Source organism: Schistocerca nitens, chromosome 2 (genome assembly GCF_023898315.1).
Source record: "Schistocerca nitens isolate TAMUIC-IGC-003100 chromosome 2, iqSchNite1.1, whole genome shotgun sequence".
In the NCBI taxonomy this organism is placed as follows: Eukaryota; Metazoa; Arthropoda; class Insecta; order Orthoptera; family Acrididae; genus Schistocerca; species Schistocerca nitens.
The window spans coordinates 881,826,497-881,844,387 of NC_064615.1; the positions used below are offsets into that span (position 1 = coordinate 881,826,497).

Here is a 17,891-nt window from a genome sequence, read left to right on the forward strand (position 1 = left end):
TCATCATTCATTTAATGTATCCACCATTATCTATACGACGTAGCCTCCGGAAATTTGCAGCACATCAGTGTGTCAAAGATGCACCAAGTCTTTAAATTACCAACAGATCACGTGATCTGCAGTTCTATCCAGCATTCGAACTGTGGTGTCCAAATCGTTTCATTACGGCATACTGTTTGCCCAATCGTTTAAATTTGCGCATAGTATTTGTACCAACAACACTGAGAAGATACTTTGTATCAGTCTATTTAATGGTATGTCTGAACTTGTAATTGCCATTGTTTTTCTCCCACTTTAGTTCCTTTTATACTGTCTTATCAAGATGGCCTATGGCCACTTCACCTATACTTTTCAGTTTACACTTACGTCGTATTAACAATCTTGACAAGATACTTTATGTTGATTTTTTCATGTCATTTCATGTTTTCTAATACACGCATAACAGTTTATCTGATGTTTTGTCCTTGTACGTCTTTTTGAATACGGACAGTGACCCAAAAATGTCAGTGAATTAGTAAAATGCAAACTAGTAAAATAATTCCGCTTAAGACACATATGCAATTAAATTACATGGATAAAGAAAATAGCGTTTCAGTAAGGCCCGTATTACACTGCGTAATTTCTTTGACAAACGTTTTACAAAAGCTAGGTCCCAATTAAAATTTTTGTAAGAGATACATTAAATGTGCCGGAGTACACCAGCAAAAATTTTATGATACGTCTTTTGCAAAACACATTTGACAAAGATCTTTTACAGTGTAATACAGACGTAAGAGATTAATAAAGAAACAAATGTTTGGTTCCAAAGTTGAATTAAGTTACATGTATTACATGCAAATAAATGTAAAATATAACAGCTGGTTTGTTTGACGAGATACATAGCGTCGTCACAGCGAACTGCCAGTAGGGTGGACAATGACCTCGTATACCTGTAACAAATAACGTTTCACTTATTCACAAGGCTACTACAAAGATTTTAAGGGCATTAAAAATAAAGATATCCTGAACCTGAAGATCAGTTTGAACAGCCAGTACTTTACTAGGTGCGGTATGCATTGTCCTTTTGACTTAGCAACTGGCTCTACCCACTGAGATATAGGAGGATCTGCAAAGCAACACTGAATCTGAACCATCCTGTAAGTTGGCATTTTTATCATTAACAAATCTTGGGTTAAAGAAGTCACACAGGAAAATCCTAGAACCAACTGATGACCAAACTCCGGAGCTTACAATTTATCGTTTGTCACAGGCTGGCTTACCTAGCCAAAGCGCCATTAACTGTTCACTGAGCGACTAACACGGTGCGTGTACAGTTACAGCTTGCCTATCGAACGGATTCCAGTGGCAATAAAAATTTGATTTTCAATATTTCATAAAATTATTAACTGAATTTAAAAATAAATATGCTGTCACAATCTACACGTTGGGAGCTATAATTTAATGTTAAGGGTTTAACACAGTAAGACAAGTACCGTAGGTGGAAACTGTACAAATCCTAAGGCAGCGTAACTCGCGGTGCGCCTATTACTTACGAGGAGATAACGGCAAGTGCCATATCCCGATTTCCCAGAAACTTCGTTCAGTGGAAGAGGAGTCAAAATAAACGAAAACGTGTCTCGATTTATCCGTAGTTCCTTGGTCTTCACTGAGTAAACGACGGTCAAAGATTTCTACGTAATTTAGATGCTTTACATCGCGCGATGTTCTCAGCCGAAATGGTGGCACTGTGAGCAGCGTTGGGACCTCTAATTTTTTCGCCCCGTGCTCGAAAACGGTTGTTGTTTTCTTTTTTCTTTCTTGTTCATTTATTTCCCCATATAGAAGGTTACCCCATACGAATGTTTCTAATCAGGTTAGGCGATACAAAGGCGTCATATTAACTGTAAAATTTCAACATGGTTTCACTGTTTCATACATTAATATAAGTGTGTGTGATATTTTCAGAGGTTATAACCTTTTTAAATTCTGATATTCTGATATTTCATTATTATGATCATTATTATGTTTTATTCTTATCCATATTTTTCAGGAAGATTTGGTGCATTCCCTTGGATGATACCGATCATAGAAACAGCCGAAACATTGGAATTCAGAACATGACAAGCATCGCGCGAAAGTGGGTTTGCCAAAGTGACATTTATTCGTATGAATCTCACTCGGGAACGAAATGTCGTTAACACTGCCAAAGATTTCACATGTTGGAAATAATTTTGCGGCAAACGAGACATAACATAACACTGTACCGAAAATTGGCGTTTTAATTGATTATGAATCAGGATACACAACAGAAATTTCAACGAGAAGAATTTGAAATAATTCCTCATTCATTTGTTACTTTTATTTTTAAATTTTCTTAAAATCCATTCGCCAAACATGCAACTAGTAGACGAAAAAGGACAATATTATTTCAATATGCACAGGAAAACATTAGAGTGGTAATGATCTACGGACATTAGTAAAATAATGAAAAACAAAAATAAATATCGGGTTTTGAAGCCGGGATGCTAGCCAGTATGCCACAGTTTTGGTTGAACCATTTACTCGCTATAAGGTACATAAAGAACCCGGAAATTCTGACCTTTGTTTTCTCAGAAACAGTCGAGTATCTACGAATAAGCCCAGACACATATTCGTTTATTTTCACTCCTCTTCCACTGAGCGGAGTTCCTGGAAAATCAGGTTAGGGGACTTGTCGTATTCTTCTCGTTAGAATGTATTTATCCAATATTTGAGAATGAGAGTACAACAAACTTTATACGTACATAACTTCATATCTTAATGTAAGTCTTCCTCGCTGACACCCCAGCCACCACAAAATGATGAAATAAAACAAGTTTATTCCTTACAATATCTTCGTTGTTCGTGCAGTAAAACTTCAGCATCATGCATGATATTTTAATTTATTACTTTTTTGCTACAAATTCTATTGATAACATGTGTTGCACACATTACCTCCAAATACTGCTGAAAGCACTTGCAAAATTATGTCACTGTACGACACATAACTCGGGAGATATTACGTGTGAACATTGTGATGCTTTTATAAATTACTCAGATTATACTCATCTATTTTTCATAATGTTCAAAATGGTTCAAATGGCTCTGAGCACTATGGGACTTAACATCTATGGTCATCAGTCCCCTAGAACTTAGAACTACTTAAACCTAACTAACCTAAGGACAGCACACAACACCCAGCCATCACGAGGCAGAGAAAATCCCTGACCCCGCCGGGCATCGAACCCGGGAACCCGGGCGTGGGAAGCGAGAACGCTACCGCACGACCACGAGATGCGGGCTTTCATAATGTGATTACTTAATGATTTCCGACAAACTTTAGACGTATAATTTCAAAGCTTTTGTGAATATTTTCTCGTTTACATCCTTAACGCAGAATATTTAACACATTGACTCATTTTCTAAAGCAATCAGACGTTTGAAGCTGTTTTATACATGGGAGTTCTATTCTTTACAGTATCGTGGGTTTACTGGTACAAACTATTTCCCGAATCGTCGCCTAAGATCTATAAGCGATGTCAACGTTGGTTTTGCATGTCAGTATTTCGGTTGCTGTCGGTTTATTCATCAACTGTCATATATTATTTGTAGTTCACTGTAGCTGCATCAGTTTACACATTGTCATCGTCAACTGGACATACTTAGTGGTGTTGTGGATGCTACAAAATGGAGTGCCAAGTAGAGAAATAGGAACATTTCCGACACATTTTTGTGTTTGATTTCAAAAGATGGTGACAGCACCGGAGGCTATCACAAACATTTGCGCCGTAGTTGGAGATTATGCCACTCGACAGAGCAGGGCAAGAAAATGGTTTTCCCATTTAAGGAGGATCATTCGACGTTAGTGACTCTCTACGTTCAGCAAGACCTAAACGCATTAATCGACAATGATCCACGACAGTGTACTCGAGAAGTGGCAAACGTGATGAACTGTTATCATTCTTTCATCACCCGACATTTGCATACAGTGGGAAGGCTCAAAATTCTGGTGTATGGGTAATGTATGCTATAAGCCAAAATTACGAAAATCAGCGGGTGCATCTCTGCGTGCTCGTCATTAACTGGCTTGCGAACAACACCGACCATTCCTATCTGCATCGTTACTGACGACGAGAAATGGTGTCGTTATGCTAACGTAAGGAAAAGGAAGGAATGATAGCTCAAACAAAGCAGCAACTCTTCGTACATAGACCAGAGTGGATCCAGAAAAGGTCATACGATTTACTTCCCCGAGGTGTATCCATAACTACTGGCATTTATTGTCAAAAACAGAAACCTCTTGCGGAAGCAATCCAAGGCCAACGACCAGGAAGACTGTTTAAAGTGTTGTTACTCCACGATAATGCCTGCCCGTAGTCTGTTTACTGTACAGAAGTTGGTTGGAGAAGTCATTCCGCGCCTACCTTTTTCACCTGTTCTTGCGCCTTCACATTTTTCACCTTTTCCGTTCTCTATCAAACAGCTTTCAAGGAACTTCTTTTCCGGATGAATATACGCTTCGAACATGGCTCGACGAGTTCTTCGGCTCAAAACCACGTGATTTCTACAGTTGCGGAATAGAAAAATTACGCCAGCGTTAGCAGAGTGATGTAAATAGTGAAGGAAAATACGTTATTGATGAGTGAAGTCTTTGTTATGTCTATCTGTTGTGTTTTTTAAACTTATGGAAAAACTCTACGACGTCGTGCACCAACCTTATAGTATATTAATCAGTTATCGGTGCAACGTAATAACGCAGATTCGAGTCATGACCTAAAACTCAACTTGAATGTAAGCTATGTCGACATACCTGTAGAAAGTGGTGATTTGATCTATTTAGAGATTCAGTCGTGATTTTAGTCACTGCACCAATTAAAGTCGCTTAACCAAATAAGTCTCGTTCAGAGCACTGAAGATAACATTGTTATTATGATCTTCAGTTCGATGACTGATGCAGCTCTCACGTTAGTCTGTTCTGTGCAAGCCTCTTCCTCTCTGCGTAAGTGCTGCAACTGATATCCATTTGAACCTGTTTACTGTAGTCAAATCTTGGCGCCTCTCAACAATTTTAACTCCCCCCCCCCTTTCCAGCTTTCCAGTCCATCACGCACCCACCCACCCACACACACACTCACACACACACACACACACATGCCGGCCGCGGTGGTCTCGCGGTTCTAGGCGCGCAGTCCGGAACCGTGCGACTGCTACGGTCGCAGGTTCGAATCCTACCTCGGGCATGGATGTGTGTGATGTCCTTAGGTTAGTTAGGTTTAAGTAGTTCTAAGTTCTAGGGGACTGATGACCACAGCAGTTGAGTCCCATAGTGCTCAGAGCCATTTGAACCATTTGAACACACACACACACACTTTAGTTACCAAACTTACAGTTCCCTGATGTTTCAGGTAGTATTCTATCAACTGATCCCTTATTTTAGTCAAAATGTTCCACAAATTTCTCTTTTCCCATTTCGGTCCAGTATGTCTTTATTACATATTTGATCTACTCATCTGAACTTCAGAATTCTTCTGCAGCACCACAAATTTAAAAAAAAAAAACTCGTTTCTCTTCTATCAACGGTTTATCGTTCACGTTTCACTTCCACACTAGGCTACACTCCAGACAATATTAGGTACAAGCAGGATAAGTGTTGATGTGAAAAATAATATTTATTGTCAATATGGTGTTTACATAGGACTTCATTGCAAGATTGTTGGCATTCGGCACTGTCGATTGTAAATGTCACACTCACAATTGTACTGTTTATTCATGGAGAATAGTAGCTGACGAGAGAAATTTGCGAAACAAATGCATCGGGTATGGTCTACAAAGACTAATTTAGCTATGCAGTTAACAGAGAGCGAAAGAGTGCGTACACTGTACTTTGTGTGCCAGAATGTCCCAAGCAGGGGCATGGACCTGTGAAGTGTTGCTGAACACACACTGAACGTTAGTCACCGGATGACGTTCACGAGAGCTCGCAGTCGATCTCAAGTTTATCTAGATGATTCCAGGGACTATTCAACACTAGCAACAGAACTACTTTTCTAAGGGTTTCTTTTTAATTGTCGAAATTTCATTATTTTCTTGCCAAGCCACGTGCACTGTTTACTTTTGAAAAATGTTATCGATGTAGAATATCAGTTATTTGACAGTCAGGCTCCTCCGCATGCTGCTTTTTTTTGTGAGCGATGGAGCTTAGAGGTTACAGCACCCTGTAATACAGTTTCATTTTGAAAATGATTGTCGCTTTTTGTCCAGAATATTATTTGAATTAATTTTCTAGTTTACTATTGAGAGCCACGAACTGTGTGTATGATAGGATATCGAAGATGAATTATTTAATTATATTGCAGAATAAAGCAGCTAACTGAATAAATAAATTCCTTGTGGACCTGTGACCGCACCGTCACTGTGTAAAACTTGCGACATTTCGGTCACTACTGCAAGTGGCATTCCTCAAGTAAAAGTTTGGTTCTTACATACTAATGGAAGAGGCTGTTATCGAAATCTGACAGGCTACTGAGGATGAGGAGGAGGGGCAGTAGACGTCATTTATTGGTATTTTCATTAATTCTTTTCGTTGATGGAAGTAGTCCTTCTTCATTGATGTTTGCTTTATTGCTTCCCCCTGGTGGAAATAGGCGGATGGGAAATGGGCAGCAGTTGTGACGCAGCGCTGTCTACGTCTACTTGCTTCCTAATGACTGCTGGAGAAAAAAAGAAACACCCTGATGAGAGCAAATAGCAATAGTGGCCGAAACGTTGGAAGTTTTACACAATCATAAACGGACGATGTGGCAGATATTTGATAATCCTGCAAATGTCCAGTGCACCTCCCACCACCCAGTCCTGCATAGCATGGAATATCAAAGCTGGACAAGTCAGCGGTCGCGGACTGAAGGACATCTACTCAGCTCGTTGTTGTAACTCCAACTTCACCAGTTACACCAAGTGTTGACATAAACGGAGATAACGGCCAACTGACCCACTATGTCCAGAACTCGGCCCTTTATGTCCTCTAGTCGGCTCACTCGCTGACTCGCTGACTCGCTCTCCCCCCCCCCCCCCCCCGCATCCCACACCCACCCACCAAAATTCTCCTACGCCCATCTCTATTCTCTGCTGTTGATGGCTTGCCTGAACATTTATTTGAGCGTATTTATTTGAGCTAACGCTCTGCTCTCCCCCCCCCCCCCCCCCCCCGCATCCCACACCCACCCACCAAAATTCTCCTACGCCCATCTCTATTCTCTGCTGTTGATGGCTTGCCTGAACATTTATTTGAGCGTATTTATTTGAGCTAACGCTCTCTTGCTTCAGATTATTTATATGTCTGATCAGTCGAATATTTTGCTATGTATACAATTGTGCGTGTGATTTCTGTGTACCACTAACAGCTTCATTGTATCGTATTTGTGTTGGCTACACGCAGTGTGAAAGGATAGATTCCGTGGTTAACCTCAATGTTAGATTTTACCATTGATATGGTAAAAGTATTTTGTCAATAAGCTGTGGCAAAAGTTTTGTGGGTCATATTCTGATCTTAGGTTGTTTTAAGCATTTTGCATTCAATCTCTTATTTCATATTTTGTTTGCTTTAACAGAAATTACCTGTTATTAATGTATGTGGTAAAATTGTGTTGCAGATTTCCTCGTCTAAATACAACGGAATCAAGCATAGCTTGTAAGATCTAATTATTAAGCACCACCTCACAGAGGTAAGCTTGTCATTTTCCTTACATAACTGCTTCACCCTAGGTTACTTGCCATGTCGTTTAGCTAAATTACTGTCACATTCTCTAAGCAGTTACTAAATTTTCTTGTATCAAATTGTATTCAACTAAATTATTCAAGACACATTACCTTCGTCACTAATACCCATTCTTAATATTTTGTAAATTTGCTTAGAGATAAATTTTTGAAATTCGGTTAATATTAAAAGGCCTTATGCTGACCATTTCTCGAGATGGTTACCATTAATATTTTCTTAACTTCTTTGTTTGGCCTACGTTTCACCTACGTGATGTTTGTTAACAGCCGTAATTTATCTTCTGAGCTTCGTGGCTGGTTCTCCAGTGACCGCGAGGGCGTGTTACATTTACGCACCGCCTTGATGTTTATTGGCTGCCTTTGAGGGGCATCCGTGATTGCCTTAGTTCCCTCATTTGCGCTGCCTGCTAATAAATTTTAAATTAAGTAGTGGGTATATCACTTAAAGTTCTGGTCTATGGAGACTTAATAAAAGTTTTACTTGAAGCTGTACATCTCCCTTGGAATGTGCTTCTATTGCCCATGTTATGAATTTGAGGTAGCAAAGTTTTTTTTTAAGTCTTGATTATTATGCTATGTGAATATTTCTGAATCATTTAACCATAATTACTGGTTTTAGCTTAAACTGGGATTTTACTTACTCACTAATTGTGGACAACCTTGATCTATTTTTCTGTTTTGGTACTTGATTTTCAGTAGATTTTAAGCTGATTTTAGCTGTATGTTTGCCGTCTTGTGTGTTAAGGGCCTGTTTCAGTTTCAAAAAAGCTGAAAATCCTTTGAACGCCTCAAGTGACCTTTCTTTAAATTGTCTTAAAAGTATCTTTGATGTCCTTCGAGCAGGTTCTGTTTTATAAGGAAAGTTGTTTTCTTTAAAAAAAATTTACTGTTTTATATTTCCTCTAGCACTTTTGTGACTTGTTGAGATAAAATCATCTTTTAAAGCCGATTATTGCTGTAATCAACTAATTAACCTTACCTTGTCAGTCATAATTATTTCTGATTATTGTATTTATTTATTCACGATATTATGTGATGGTTAAATAAATGTGACACTGCTATTCTGGGTTCGCCCTTCCATGCGTTTCTTGTCCTACCCCACACTGTGTTTAGGGATTTCACTTACCAAAGGGTAAAAAGAAAGCGATTGCTAAGCATACTTCCTAATTAAGGTGTATTCAGAGATGCGTGTTAGAAATGTAATGTATACTGAAATAAAGGCCCACTGTCAGAATAAAGAAATTTAGCTAGAATTTCGAAAACTAGGAGAGAATCAAACTTAATTTTTGTTCTTTCCAGAATTACTACTGATCGTGCAAGAAACGTACAACCAGCCATAGCGTATTGCGCATCTGCATTATGACAGTTCTTTGAATGGAATATCCTCGGATCTGATTTACTAGAAACGTTACTCTACGATTCAGGCAAGGTTGAAATGGCTCTAAGCACTATGGAACTCAACATCTGAGGTCATCAGTCACCTAGACTTAGAAACTACTTAAACCTAAGTAACTTAAGGACATCACACACATCCATGCCCGAGGCAGGATTCGAACCTGCGGCCGTAGCGGGCGCCTAGAACCGCTCGGCCACAGCGGCCGGTTGAAGGCAAGGGAAAGCAGGATCAGGCAGATGGTATAAACCATACAGCGAAATAAAGAGCTACCCTCTATGGTATTATAAGCCTACTAGCAAATGTTTCTTCACGATCCATAGCATCTCAAATGGTGGAGAAAAAGTATCTGAAACCTAAAGTAAAATTCAAGGGCTGCACTACCTTACCTGGACTCGAGGGTGTTGGGACAGCATGTAGACAACAGCCTCCGCCACGTCTTCAGACTCCAGACAGGGTAATGTGTCGTAAACAGTGGGTGTAATCGACGTCATATTGAACAGAAACTCAGTCCTCACGAGTCCCGGAGAAACTTCCTGTTGAAGGAGAAAATATTTTTGATCTAAATAATTAGTGTGGAAAAAGACTGTTTAACTACAAACTAAACAGATACAGCAGCTATTTTCCAGTAAACTATAATTAAATATCATTGTCAGTCGTGGTCGTACGTCGACGTAACATCGACACTTATAATATTCAGAGCATCAGACATGTGTTACTACAGAAAGCGGAGTTCAGTTTACCGCACAGTTGATCCAAGTATTCCATCAGATCCACCATAATCTACTTCCATATCTACATCTGTACTCCACAAACAACGTTATAGTTTGTGACAAAGGATACTTTTGGTACCACTTTCGTTTCTACCCTTCCCTGATAAATTCGCGAATGGTGCATTGGAAGATGGCTCCCGGTAACCCTCCACTGGGCTCTAATTTCTCTGCACTTCCTGTCGTGGTCATTGCCAGAGATTTATGTGGAATAATACTTCACATGCTTTCCGTCCGAAAAGTTACGAGGCTGATTTTATTCCGAGAGTAGAAGCAACGTCAGCGCATTAACTGCGGTGCCATCTTCAACTAACAACTGTAAACAACAGACGCATTAGACAAATTAGTTGTGAGCAGGCGATGTTAAGTAGCGGACAGATTGGAGTATTGTGTCTATGGTGTTGTGTCATAAATAGTAATGGAGCAACATCTCCAAATCAAGTACATGCAAGACGTTTTCCAGAATTGAAGAAGAGAAAGGTATTTTTAAAGTTTGTCCCACGCGCCGTGACGTCCAAACCAAAACAAAAGGCCGCGATTTGATTGAAATGTAAAACGCTGACAACATTTTTTCAGAAAAAATCATTACGGGTGACAGAACTTGGTGTTGTCAATACGAACCTACCGCGAAACGACAGAGTGCAGAAATTCACAGGAACGGTCGACGCTTCGACGGCGTAACTGACATTTAAGTCAGTGTGTCGGGTGAGCAGAACAACATCCCTAACAAGGATTTTTCTGGTATATTTACATGGTATGCTGCCATAGTCCCATCGGAAACCTTTTCACATGAATCACCTGCGTACAGATGACAGCTTCGTCAATGCACTGAGCTTTAATCCCTTGTGTACAGCATACTACCGTCATCTGTATACATGTGCAAATCGCTATTCCATCACTTTTGTCGACTCGCCGTATTTCACCCTTTCAACTATATTTAGGCGCCACTAAAGAAGAAAGCAGGTACAAGTGCTCCTGTGCGTAGACATGTAAATATTTTCAGCTTTTTCTTGCAAAGAGTTTCAGATCTTGCAGTTACAGAAATTCAGAGCGTTACAACCCGCCACAGCACGTGACTCTTGGTTAGTATCAAATGGCTAGCACCACAGGTAACTCGACCCGATCTTGGTATTGGGCAGCTTTGTAGAGCCGAGAGTTCCTGAACCCGGGTCTGGGTGCACCACCTGCCCTCTGTAGCCGTGAGCTCTGGCCACGCTTCGTCACCCACTGTGCAGCCTGACGGTGGACACTTGGGTGACATCCATTATTAAAGAAAAGCCGCACAGCCTTACATTGTGATGTTTGTTGGTGTGGACGAAAGCAGTCGTTACTGGCAACCTCAGTGCCTCCGTGGACCTTGCTGTACACCTGCTGCTTTAGGCTTGATCAGGTACTAGTGACTCTGGATGAGTCGAGTTGTTTATAATTGGAGCCAGTATTAATTTTCAGAAAACACTCTTAATTACTGGGTGGACCGCTTGGCGGTACTACGACTAAACCCAGAAAAATATTATGATGAATTCTGTACGCTACAGAAAATGCAGATTATCTTTACCACTAAAGTATGATAAAGCCCTCAACTTCAAAAATATTACCTCCGTCTATAGACTAAATTCACAACTACACTACCTGACAAAATAAGTAAAGCACCCAGAAGGAGATGAGAAAATAGAACGAAACTTCGTGAGTTGAGAGGATATGTGACATAATTTAAGTGATTTTAGTATCGAATCACATTTAGGAAGAAACCTTGCAGTATAAACACCACTTATCAGTATGACACTGCACCCCTTCTAGGGCCTGGATGCACGCATTGATTCGGTTGGGAAGGCGTCATAAACCCGTTGTATCCTCTCCTGAGACTACATGGGTCAGAATTATTGTAAGACGTTCTCGATATCCTCGACACTGGGACTGGGACAGAGCTGATGTCAGAGCCGGTCTCACAGACGTTCTATCGGGTGGGGGGGGGGGGGGGGAGATCCGGGGATCCTGCTGGCCACGAAAGTACCTCAGCACCACCCAGACAGCTCATGCAGCCACGTGCCACGTGTGGACGAGCGCTGACCTGGCACCACGAAGCTGCCGCATGAGAAGCAACACGTGCAGATGCAGGATCTCCGTGATGGACTGCAGTGCCGTCAGAGTTCCCTCAGTCATTACTAGCTATGATCCTTACTCATAACCGATGGCTCTCCACACGATGAAGTCAGGAGTAACACTCTTGTGTCTCTCCAAAAATGTGGATTACAGGGGCCTCTCCCCAGAGTCCTGCCATAATCGCCGATTTGGTCATCCAGGGTAGTCCAGAACCGCGATTCATCTCTGAAGACCATGCGACACTATTCACCAGCGGTTGTTTATTCCTGTCACAGACCCACTCCAAGCGCAGCCGTCTGTGTAGGTCTATTGACGGCGGTCTATACATGGGACGGTAATTCCATAGTGAGGTTGCTGCTATTCTCCGACTAATAGTGCAAGATGACGCAGAATTTGCAGAGTGTCCATCATTTATTCTCCGATGGGAGGGAGCGATGTGAAGGGTTCATATGAAGAGGTTACTGTGTTGTTAGTGCATATTATGGCGATCCTCAATCGTGGTGATCAGGCGCATTCGACCGGAATCTCGATGATGAGTATGCCTGCCCTCACGTTCTCATGCAGACCTACATGGGGCCATTGTCACACCCGATTTTCCCACTAACCTGGATATCGCACAATCCGACAAGCTGTCGAAATGGAGAGCCACAATGAGGCCCCTTTCAAAATCTGTCAGGTGCCGGTAACGCTGTCTCTTTATACGTCCTAACAGGCCTGGTAACAACACGAAACATGAACATGCTACTGCATCCTAGTGGCTATCTACCAGTCACAGGGAATTGCAACCCTTAATCATTTACATACCGCCGACGGCGTGTACGCACACGTACTTATGTTTACATCCGACAGTGTCTTCTGGATACTTAACATTTTTTTTATTTTTTTGGGCAGGAAATACACATTGCAATTTGCAAAATCCCATGTAGTTCACGCTTAAGTGTTTGGCGGATGGCCCACACAACCCCATACACACTATTTCTCTAGTATTCCACTGTCTAAAATCACGTGGGGGGAGCGAAGATCTAAATCTTTCCGCGCGAACTCCGATTTCTCTTATTTTATTATTATGATCATCTGTCCCTATGTCGGTGCGAATCAACAAAATTTTCCACCCACTTCGAGAATAAAGCTGGTGACTGGGATTACGTGAAAACATCTGGCCGCAAAGAAAACAATTTGGTCTCATTGATTACCACACCAAACCGTTTATCACATTCGTGACACTCTCTCCGCTTTTTCGCGACGGTACATAACGAGCTGCCCTGTTTGAACTTTTTCGATGTCTCCGCTAACCCTGTGAAGTAAGGATCCCGCAGCGGTACTCGAGAACAGGACGCTATACGTATTTTGTTGACAAATCACAGTCACCGGTTGGCTTCCCACACAACAGTTTTTTTAATGGTACCCATTTAAGTTGTTCGTAACTGTAATCCCTAGATATTTTAGCTGAACGGAGAATCTTTAAATTTGTGTAATTTATCGTGTAACCGAAATTTAACTGACTTTTTTTAGCAGTGATTTGGAGGACCTCACACTGTCTGTTGATTTGTGGTCAACTGCCACTTTTCCAGTTCATTGTTTATAAAGATTAAGAATAGGGCTTAAGACTCTTCTTTAACTGACCACAGATATCACTCCGAACTTTGATCTTTATGACAGGAAATCACGAATTTACTCGCGTAACTGAGATGATAGTGCATAGGCCTGAAATTTGGTAGAAGTGTCTTAGGAGGAACTGTTTCAAAAGCCTTTTGGAAATCTAGAAATATGGACTGACTAGAGATCCGTGCCCATGCCGCAGTGAATAAAGAGCCAGATATGTTTCACGAGAACGTTATTTCCTGATTCCGTCCTGGTTATGTGTGAACAGGCGGATTTCTTTGGTAATTTCGTAATGTTTGAACGTTGTATGTTCCAGAATCCTAATACAGATTGATGTCTATAATTCAGAGCGTCTCTTTTGGCTTGTCACGTTTGTGAACACAGAAATAAGTGGTTGCGTAACGATCAAGGTCAACGCTCATACACAGTTATCTCGCATGTAGCTGATGCAATAGCTTTCTTAATTATTTTTTTGTTTGTTTAGTATATTATTTTTGACAGGGATTAAGGAAAGGAAAGAATTTATTTAACTTCTATAATAATGGGTAAGGTTTAATTTTTTTACAATTGTCAGCACCTTTAACCCACACTGACACAGATTCAGATTCATTTATTTTACGATGGTTCCTGGTCCTGAGAACTAAAGGCATGGACGACAGGTGATATGATTTACACATATCTCTATTGTAGACCTCCGCGATGTGAAATGTCCGATAAACGATGACGTCCCGGCTGTTAAAACTTTCTAGCCCTGGAACTTTATCGACTTTAGGTCCACCGACGACGGCTACGGTTACCCATCCGTTACTATGCTGCAGGGTATCATTGTTGCTAAGGGTAGAGTTCAGGACTCCACCACAGAACACTGATGGACCATGCAGGACGACTTGTGCACCTACACAGTTCTCGGTATTAACAGCATATAATACCGTGGCATATGTCTATAATTCAGCGGATTGCTTTTATTTTTCTACATACGTATTAGCAGCTTTCCACTCTTCGGGATCTTTCGTCGAGTGAGATGTGGTACACAATTGCTAAAATTGAAGCTATTTCATCAGATAACTCTGATGGGGCCCTAATTGTTATATAACAAGGAACATAAGGTTTCCTTTTATTGAGGGATTTAAGTTGCTCCACTAGGTCGACTCTATCTATTTTCAGATGATGCATATTCGCAGCTGATCTAGATTCGAATTCTGCAATATTTATACATCATTTTTGGCTAAAGGATTTCGGAAAACCGTGTTCAGTAGATCCTCTTCAGTGCGCTATCATCGGTAACGTGCAATGAGGGCGCTAATCGTACCTTGCACTGATCTGCTTTACATACGGTCAGAACCCCTTTGGATTTTCTGCCAGATTTCGAGACAGTTTCTTTGTGGAATCTATTGAAATCACCTCGCAACTTGACACTAAGTTTCGAGAATCTGTAAACTACAACCAGTCTTAGAGATCATACGTTGTTTTAAATGTAGCTTATTTTTTCGTTGTTTCTGCAGCAGTGTCCTGACCTTTTTTTCTGTAACTTGGGAAATCTGTTAGGTTTTTATTAATTTACTTGCTATAAGACTCTCAATTTCCGCCATCGCCACTGGTCAGAATTTGAGGTACATGGAAGGAATGGTGAGTTTCTCTTAGGAAGGCATCAAGCAAATTTTTTTCTGCATTTTTAAAAATATATACAGAGGTCGGACAAAAATATGGTAATACGGGGAGAAATGCATGCCTGTAGATAAATGCAAATGCCACCCAAGCCTGCAGGTGGTGCTGATGTATTTGATCACGTACGGCACCTGTGAAATGTCCTCAACACGTTGCGGATTTCAGTCGTGGTCAGAACAGTGTTATTTGTAGTTGTGAGTGCATTGTGTTGGAGATATATGAATTCAAACATGGGCAGATGGTTGGTGCTGGTAAAGTGCATACTTAGGTAACCAAGGCATCCGAAATGTTTGGTGTTTCAAGAGGCACCATATCGAAGATTTTTACAGCTCATACAGGGAAAGCGGAAAAACATCATCCGCTAAGTCACACTGCGGACAAAAGTACGTGTTGAGTGAAAGTGACAGACGGTCACTGAAAAAGTCTGTGACGAAAAATAAGAGGTCGACAGCTGCAGAATTGAATGTCGCACTTTCGAACACTGTCAGCACCAAAACAAAACAAAACAGCTGCAGACGCTGGGACCTGCGAGCGAACTGGAATTTCAAAACTACTCATCAGTGACGCAAACACCCGTCACAGGTAAACCTGGTACCGAGCACGTAAAACCTGGACTATGGAGCACTGGCAGAAATTCACTTGTTTGGAAGAGTCTTGTTGCGCACTGTTTCGAACTTATGGGCTACTTTACGTCTCAAGAGCGAAACTTGGCAAGGGTTTAGTGATGAATTGGGCAGCCGTATCGTAATACTACGTGGGATCCATGGATGCTCTGCAAGGTTGCATACTGCAGAGGATTATGTGCTCATTTTGGCTTATGAGTTCGTTTCCCCACCTGTTCAAACAGCTTGTATCGTTCAGGACTCTTTTCGTAAGCGCTAGGATGAAATGTCGCATTTCCCTGGCCACCAGTCACCAGGTCTCCATATTATTGGGCCTTTGTCGTCTAGTTAGGAAGACGGTGCGTGATCGCTATCCACCTTCACCATCATTGCCTGAACTTGCCACTGTTTCGCAAGAAGCATGATATAAGACTGCCTTCAAAAACACAGAGGACCTGTATTTACCCTTTTACGAGAGAGGACCTGTACTTACCCTTTCCGAGACGTATGGAAGCTACACTACTGGCCATTAATATTGCTACACCACGGAGATCACGTGCTACAAACGCGAAATTTAACCTACAGGAAGAAGATGCTGTGGTATGCAAATGATTACCTTTTCAGGACATTCACACAAGGTTGGCGCCGGTGGCGACATCTACAACGTGCTGACATGAGCAAAGTTTCCAACCGATTTCTCGTACACAAACAGCAGTTGGCTGGCGTTGCCTCGTGTAACGTTGTTCTGATGCCTCGTGTAAGGGGGAGAAATGCGTACCATCACGTTTCCGACTTTGATAAAGGTCGGATCGTAGCCTATCGCGATTGCGGTTTGTCGTACCGCGACATTGCTGCTCGCGTTGGTCGAGATCCAATTACTGTTAGCAGAATATGGAATCGGTGCGTTCAGGAGGGTTATACGGAACGCCGTGCTGGATCCCAACGGCCTCGCATCACTAGCAGTCGAGATGGCAGGCATCTTATCCGCATGGCTGTAACGGTTCGTGCAGCCACGTCTCGATCCCTGAGTCAACAGATGGGGACGTTATCTATGTACCCAAATTGTGTGAAAATGTAATCACATGTGAGTTATAGTATAATATATTTGTCCAATGAATACCCGTTTATCGCCGGTCAGAGTGGCCGTGCGGTTCTGGGCGCTACAGTCTGGAACCGAGCGTCCGCTACGGTCGCAGGTTCGAATCCTGCCTCGGGCATGGATGTGTGTGATGTCCTTAGGTTAGTTAGGTTAAAGTAGTTCTAAATTCTAGGGGACTGATGACCTCAGAAGTTAAGTCCCATAGTGCTCAGAGCCATACCCGTTTATCATCTGCATTTCTTCTTGGTGTAGCAATTCTAATGGCCAGTAGTGTATTTTGAATTCCATTGGTAATGTGCTTTTAATGTTGCCATACTTGTGTCCTTCCCGTGTATTTTGATTTTTTGTGAATTTGCTCGTTGTGGTATTCAGTCTCGCTGCAACTAAGCTCTCTATTTGTTCAGGAGCGTTTGGTGCTAAGAGGTCGAGTACGTTATCGTCAACACCATCACGTTTGCAATTAACGAGCGTGGGTATGTATAAACAGTTGACATTACTGCAGCACTTTTGCGTAGAGTAAATTTTGACACTCAGAGAATAAATTATTTGCCAAAAAATTCCGATCGTTCTTCGTTCTCTCGACTGCATCAAAAACTTATGGCGTTAAGTAGCTTTCCATGAGACAAGCTGCGGTCAGATATCACTGTCGCCAGCTGTCTGGGACTGTGGACTCACCCCAACGCGGATCTTGCTCTTCTTGGCGACCAGGTCCTTCCGCAGTCCTTCGAGAAGGGTCTTGACGGCGTGCTTGCTCGCCGTGTACATCGCGCCAGAGCTGCTAACTGCCGGTATGTGTCCCACTACGCTGTGTACACAAAGAGAAGACAGGAAAACTTATTCATTGACATTTAGCGTTCAATGACCATGGAAGCGAACGAAAATTAACATTA

General features: G+C 41.6%; 1 protein-coding gene across 1 annotated transcript in view; it reads right to left on the bottom strand.

Annotated features, from left to right (window-relative positions):
- Positions 1–795: 795 nt before the first annotated feature.
- The window catches only part of LOC126237185 (dehydrogenase/reductase SDR family member 11-like), a 53,198-nt gene continuing 36,102 nt past the window's right edge, over positions 796–17,891 (bottom strand). Inside the window, exons 4-6 of the mRNA XM_049947061.1 lie at positions 17,677–17,806; positions 9,553–9,699; positions 796–929 (exon numbers count right to left, since the gene is read on the bottom strand). Of these exons, the coding sequence (XP_049803018.1) occupies positions 888–929; positions 9,553–9,699; positions 17,677–17,806 (319 nt within the window). The 3' untranslated portion in view covers positions 796–887. The remainder of the gene's footprint in view (positions 930–9,552; positions 9,700–17,676; positions 17,807–17,891) is intronic.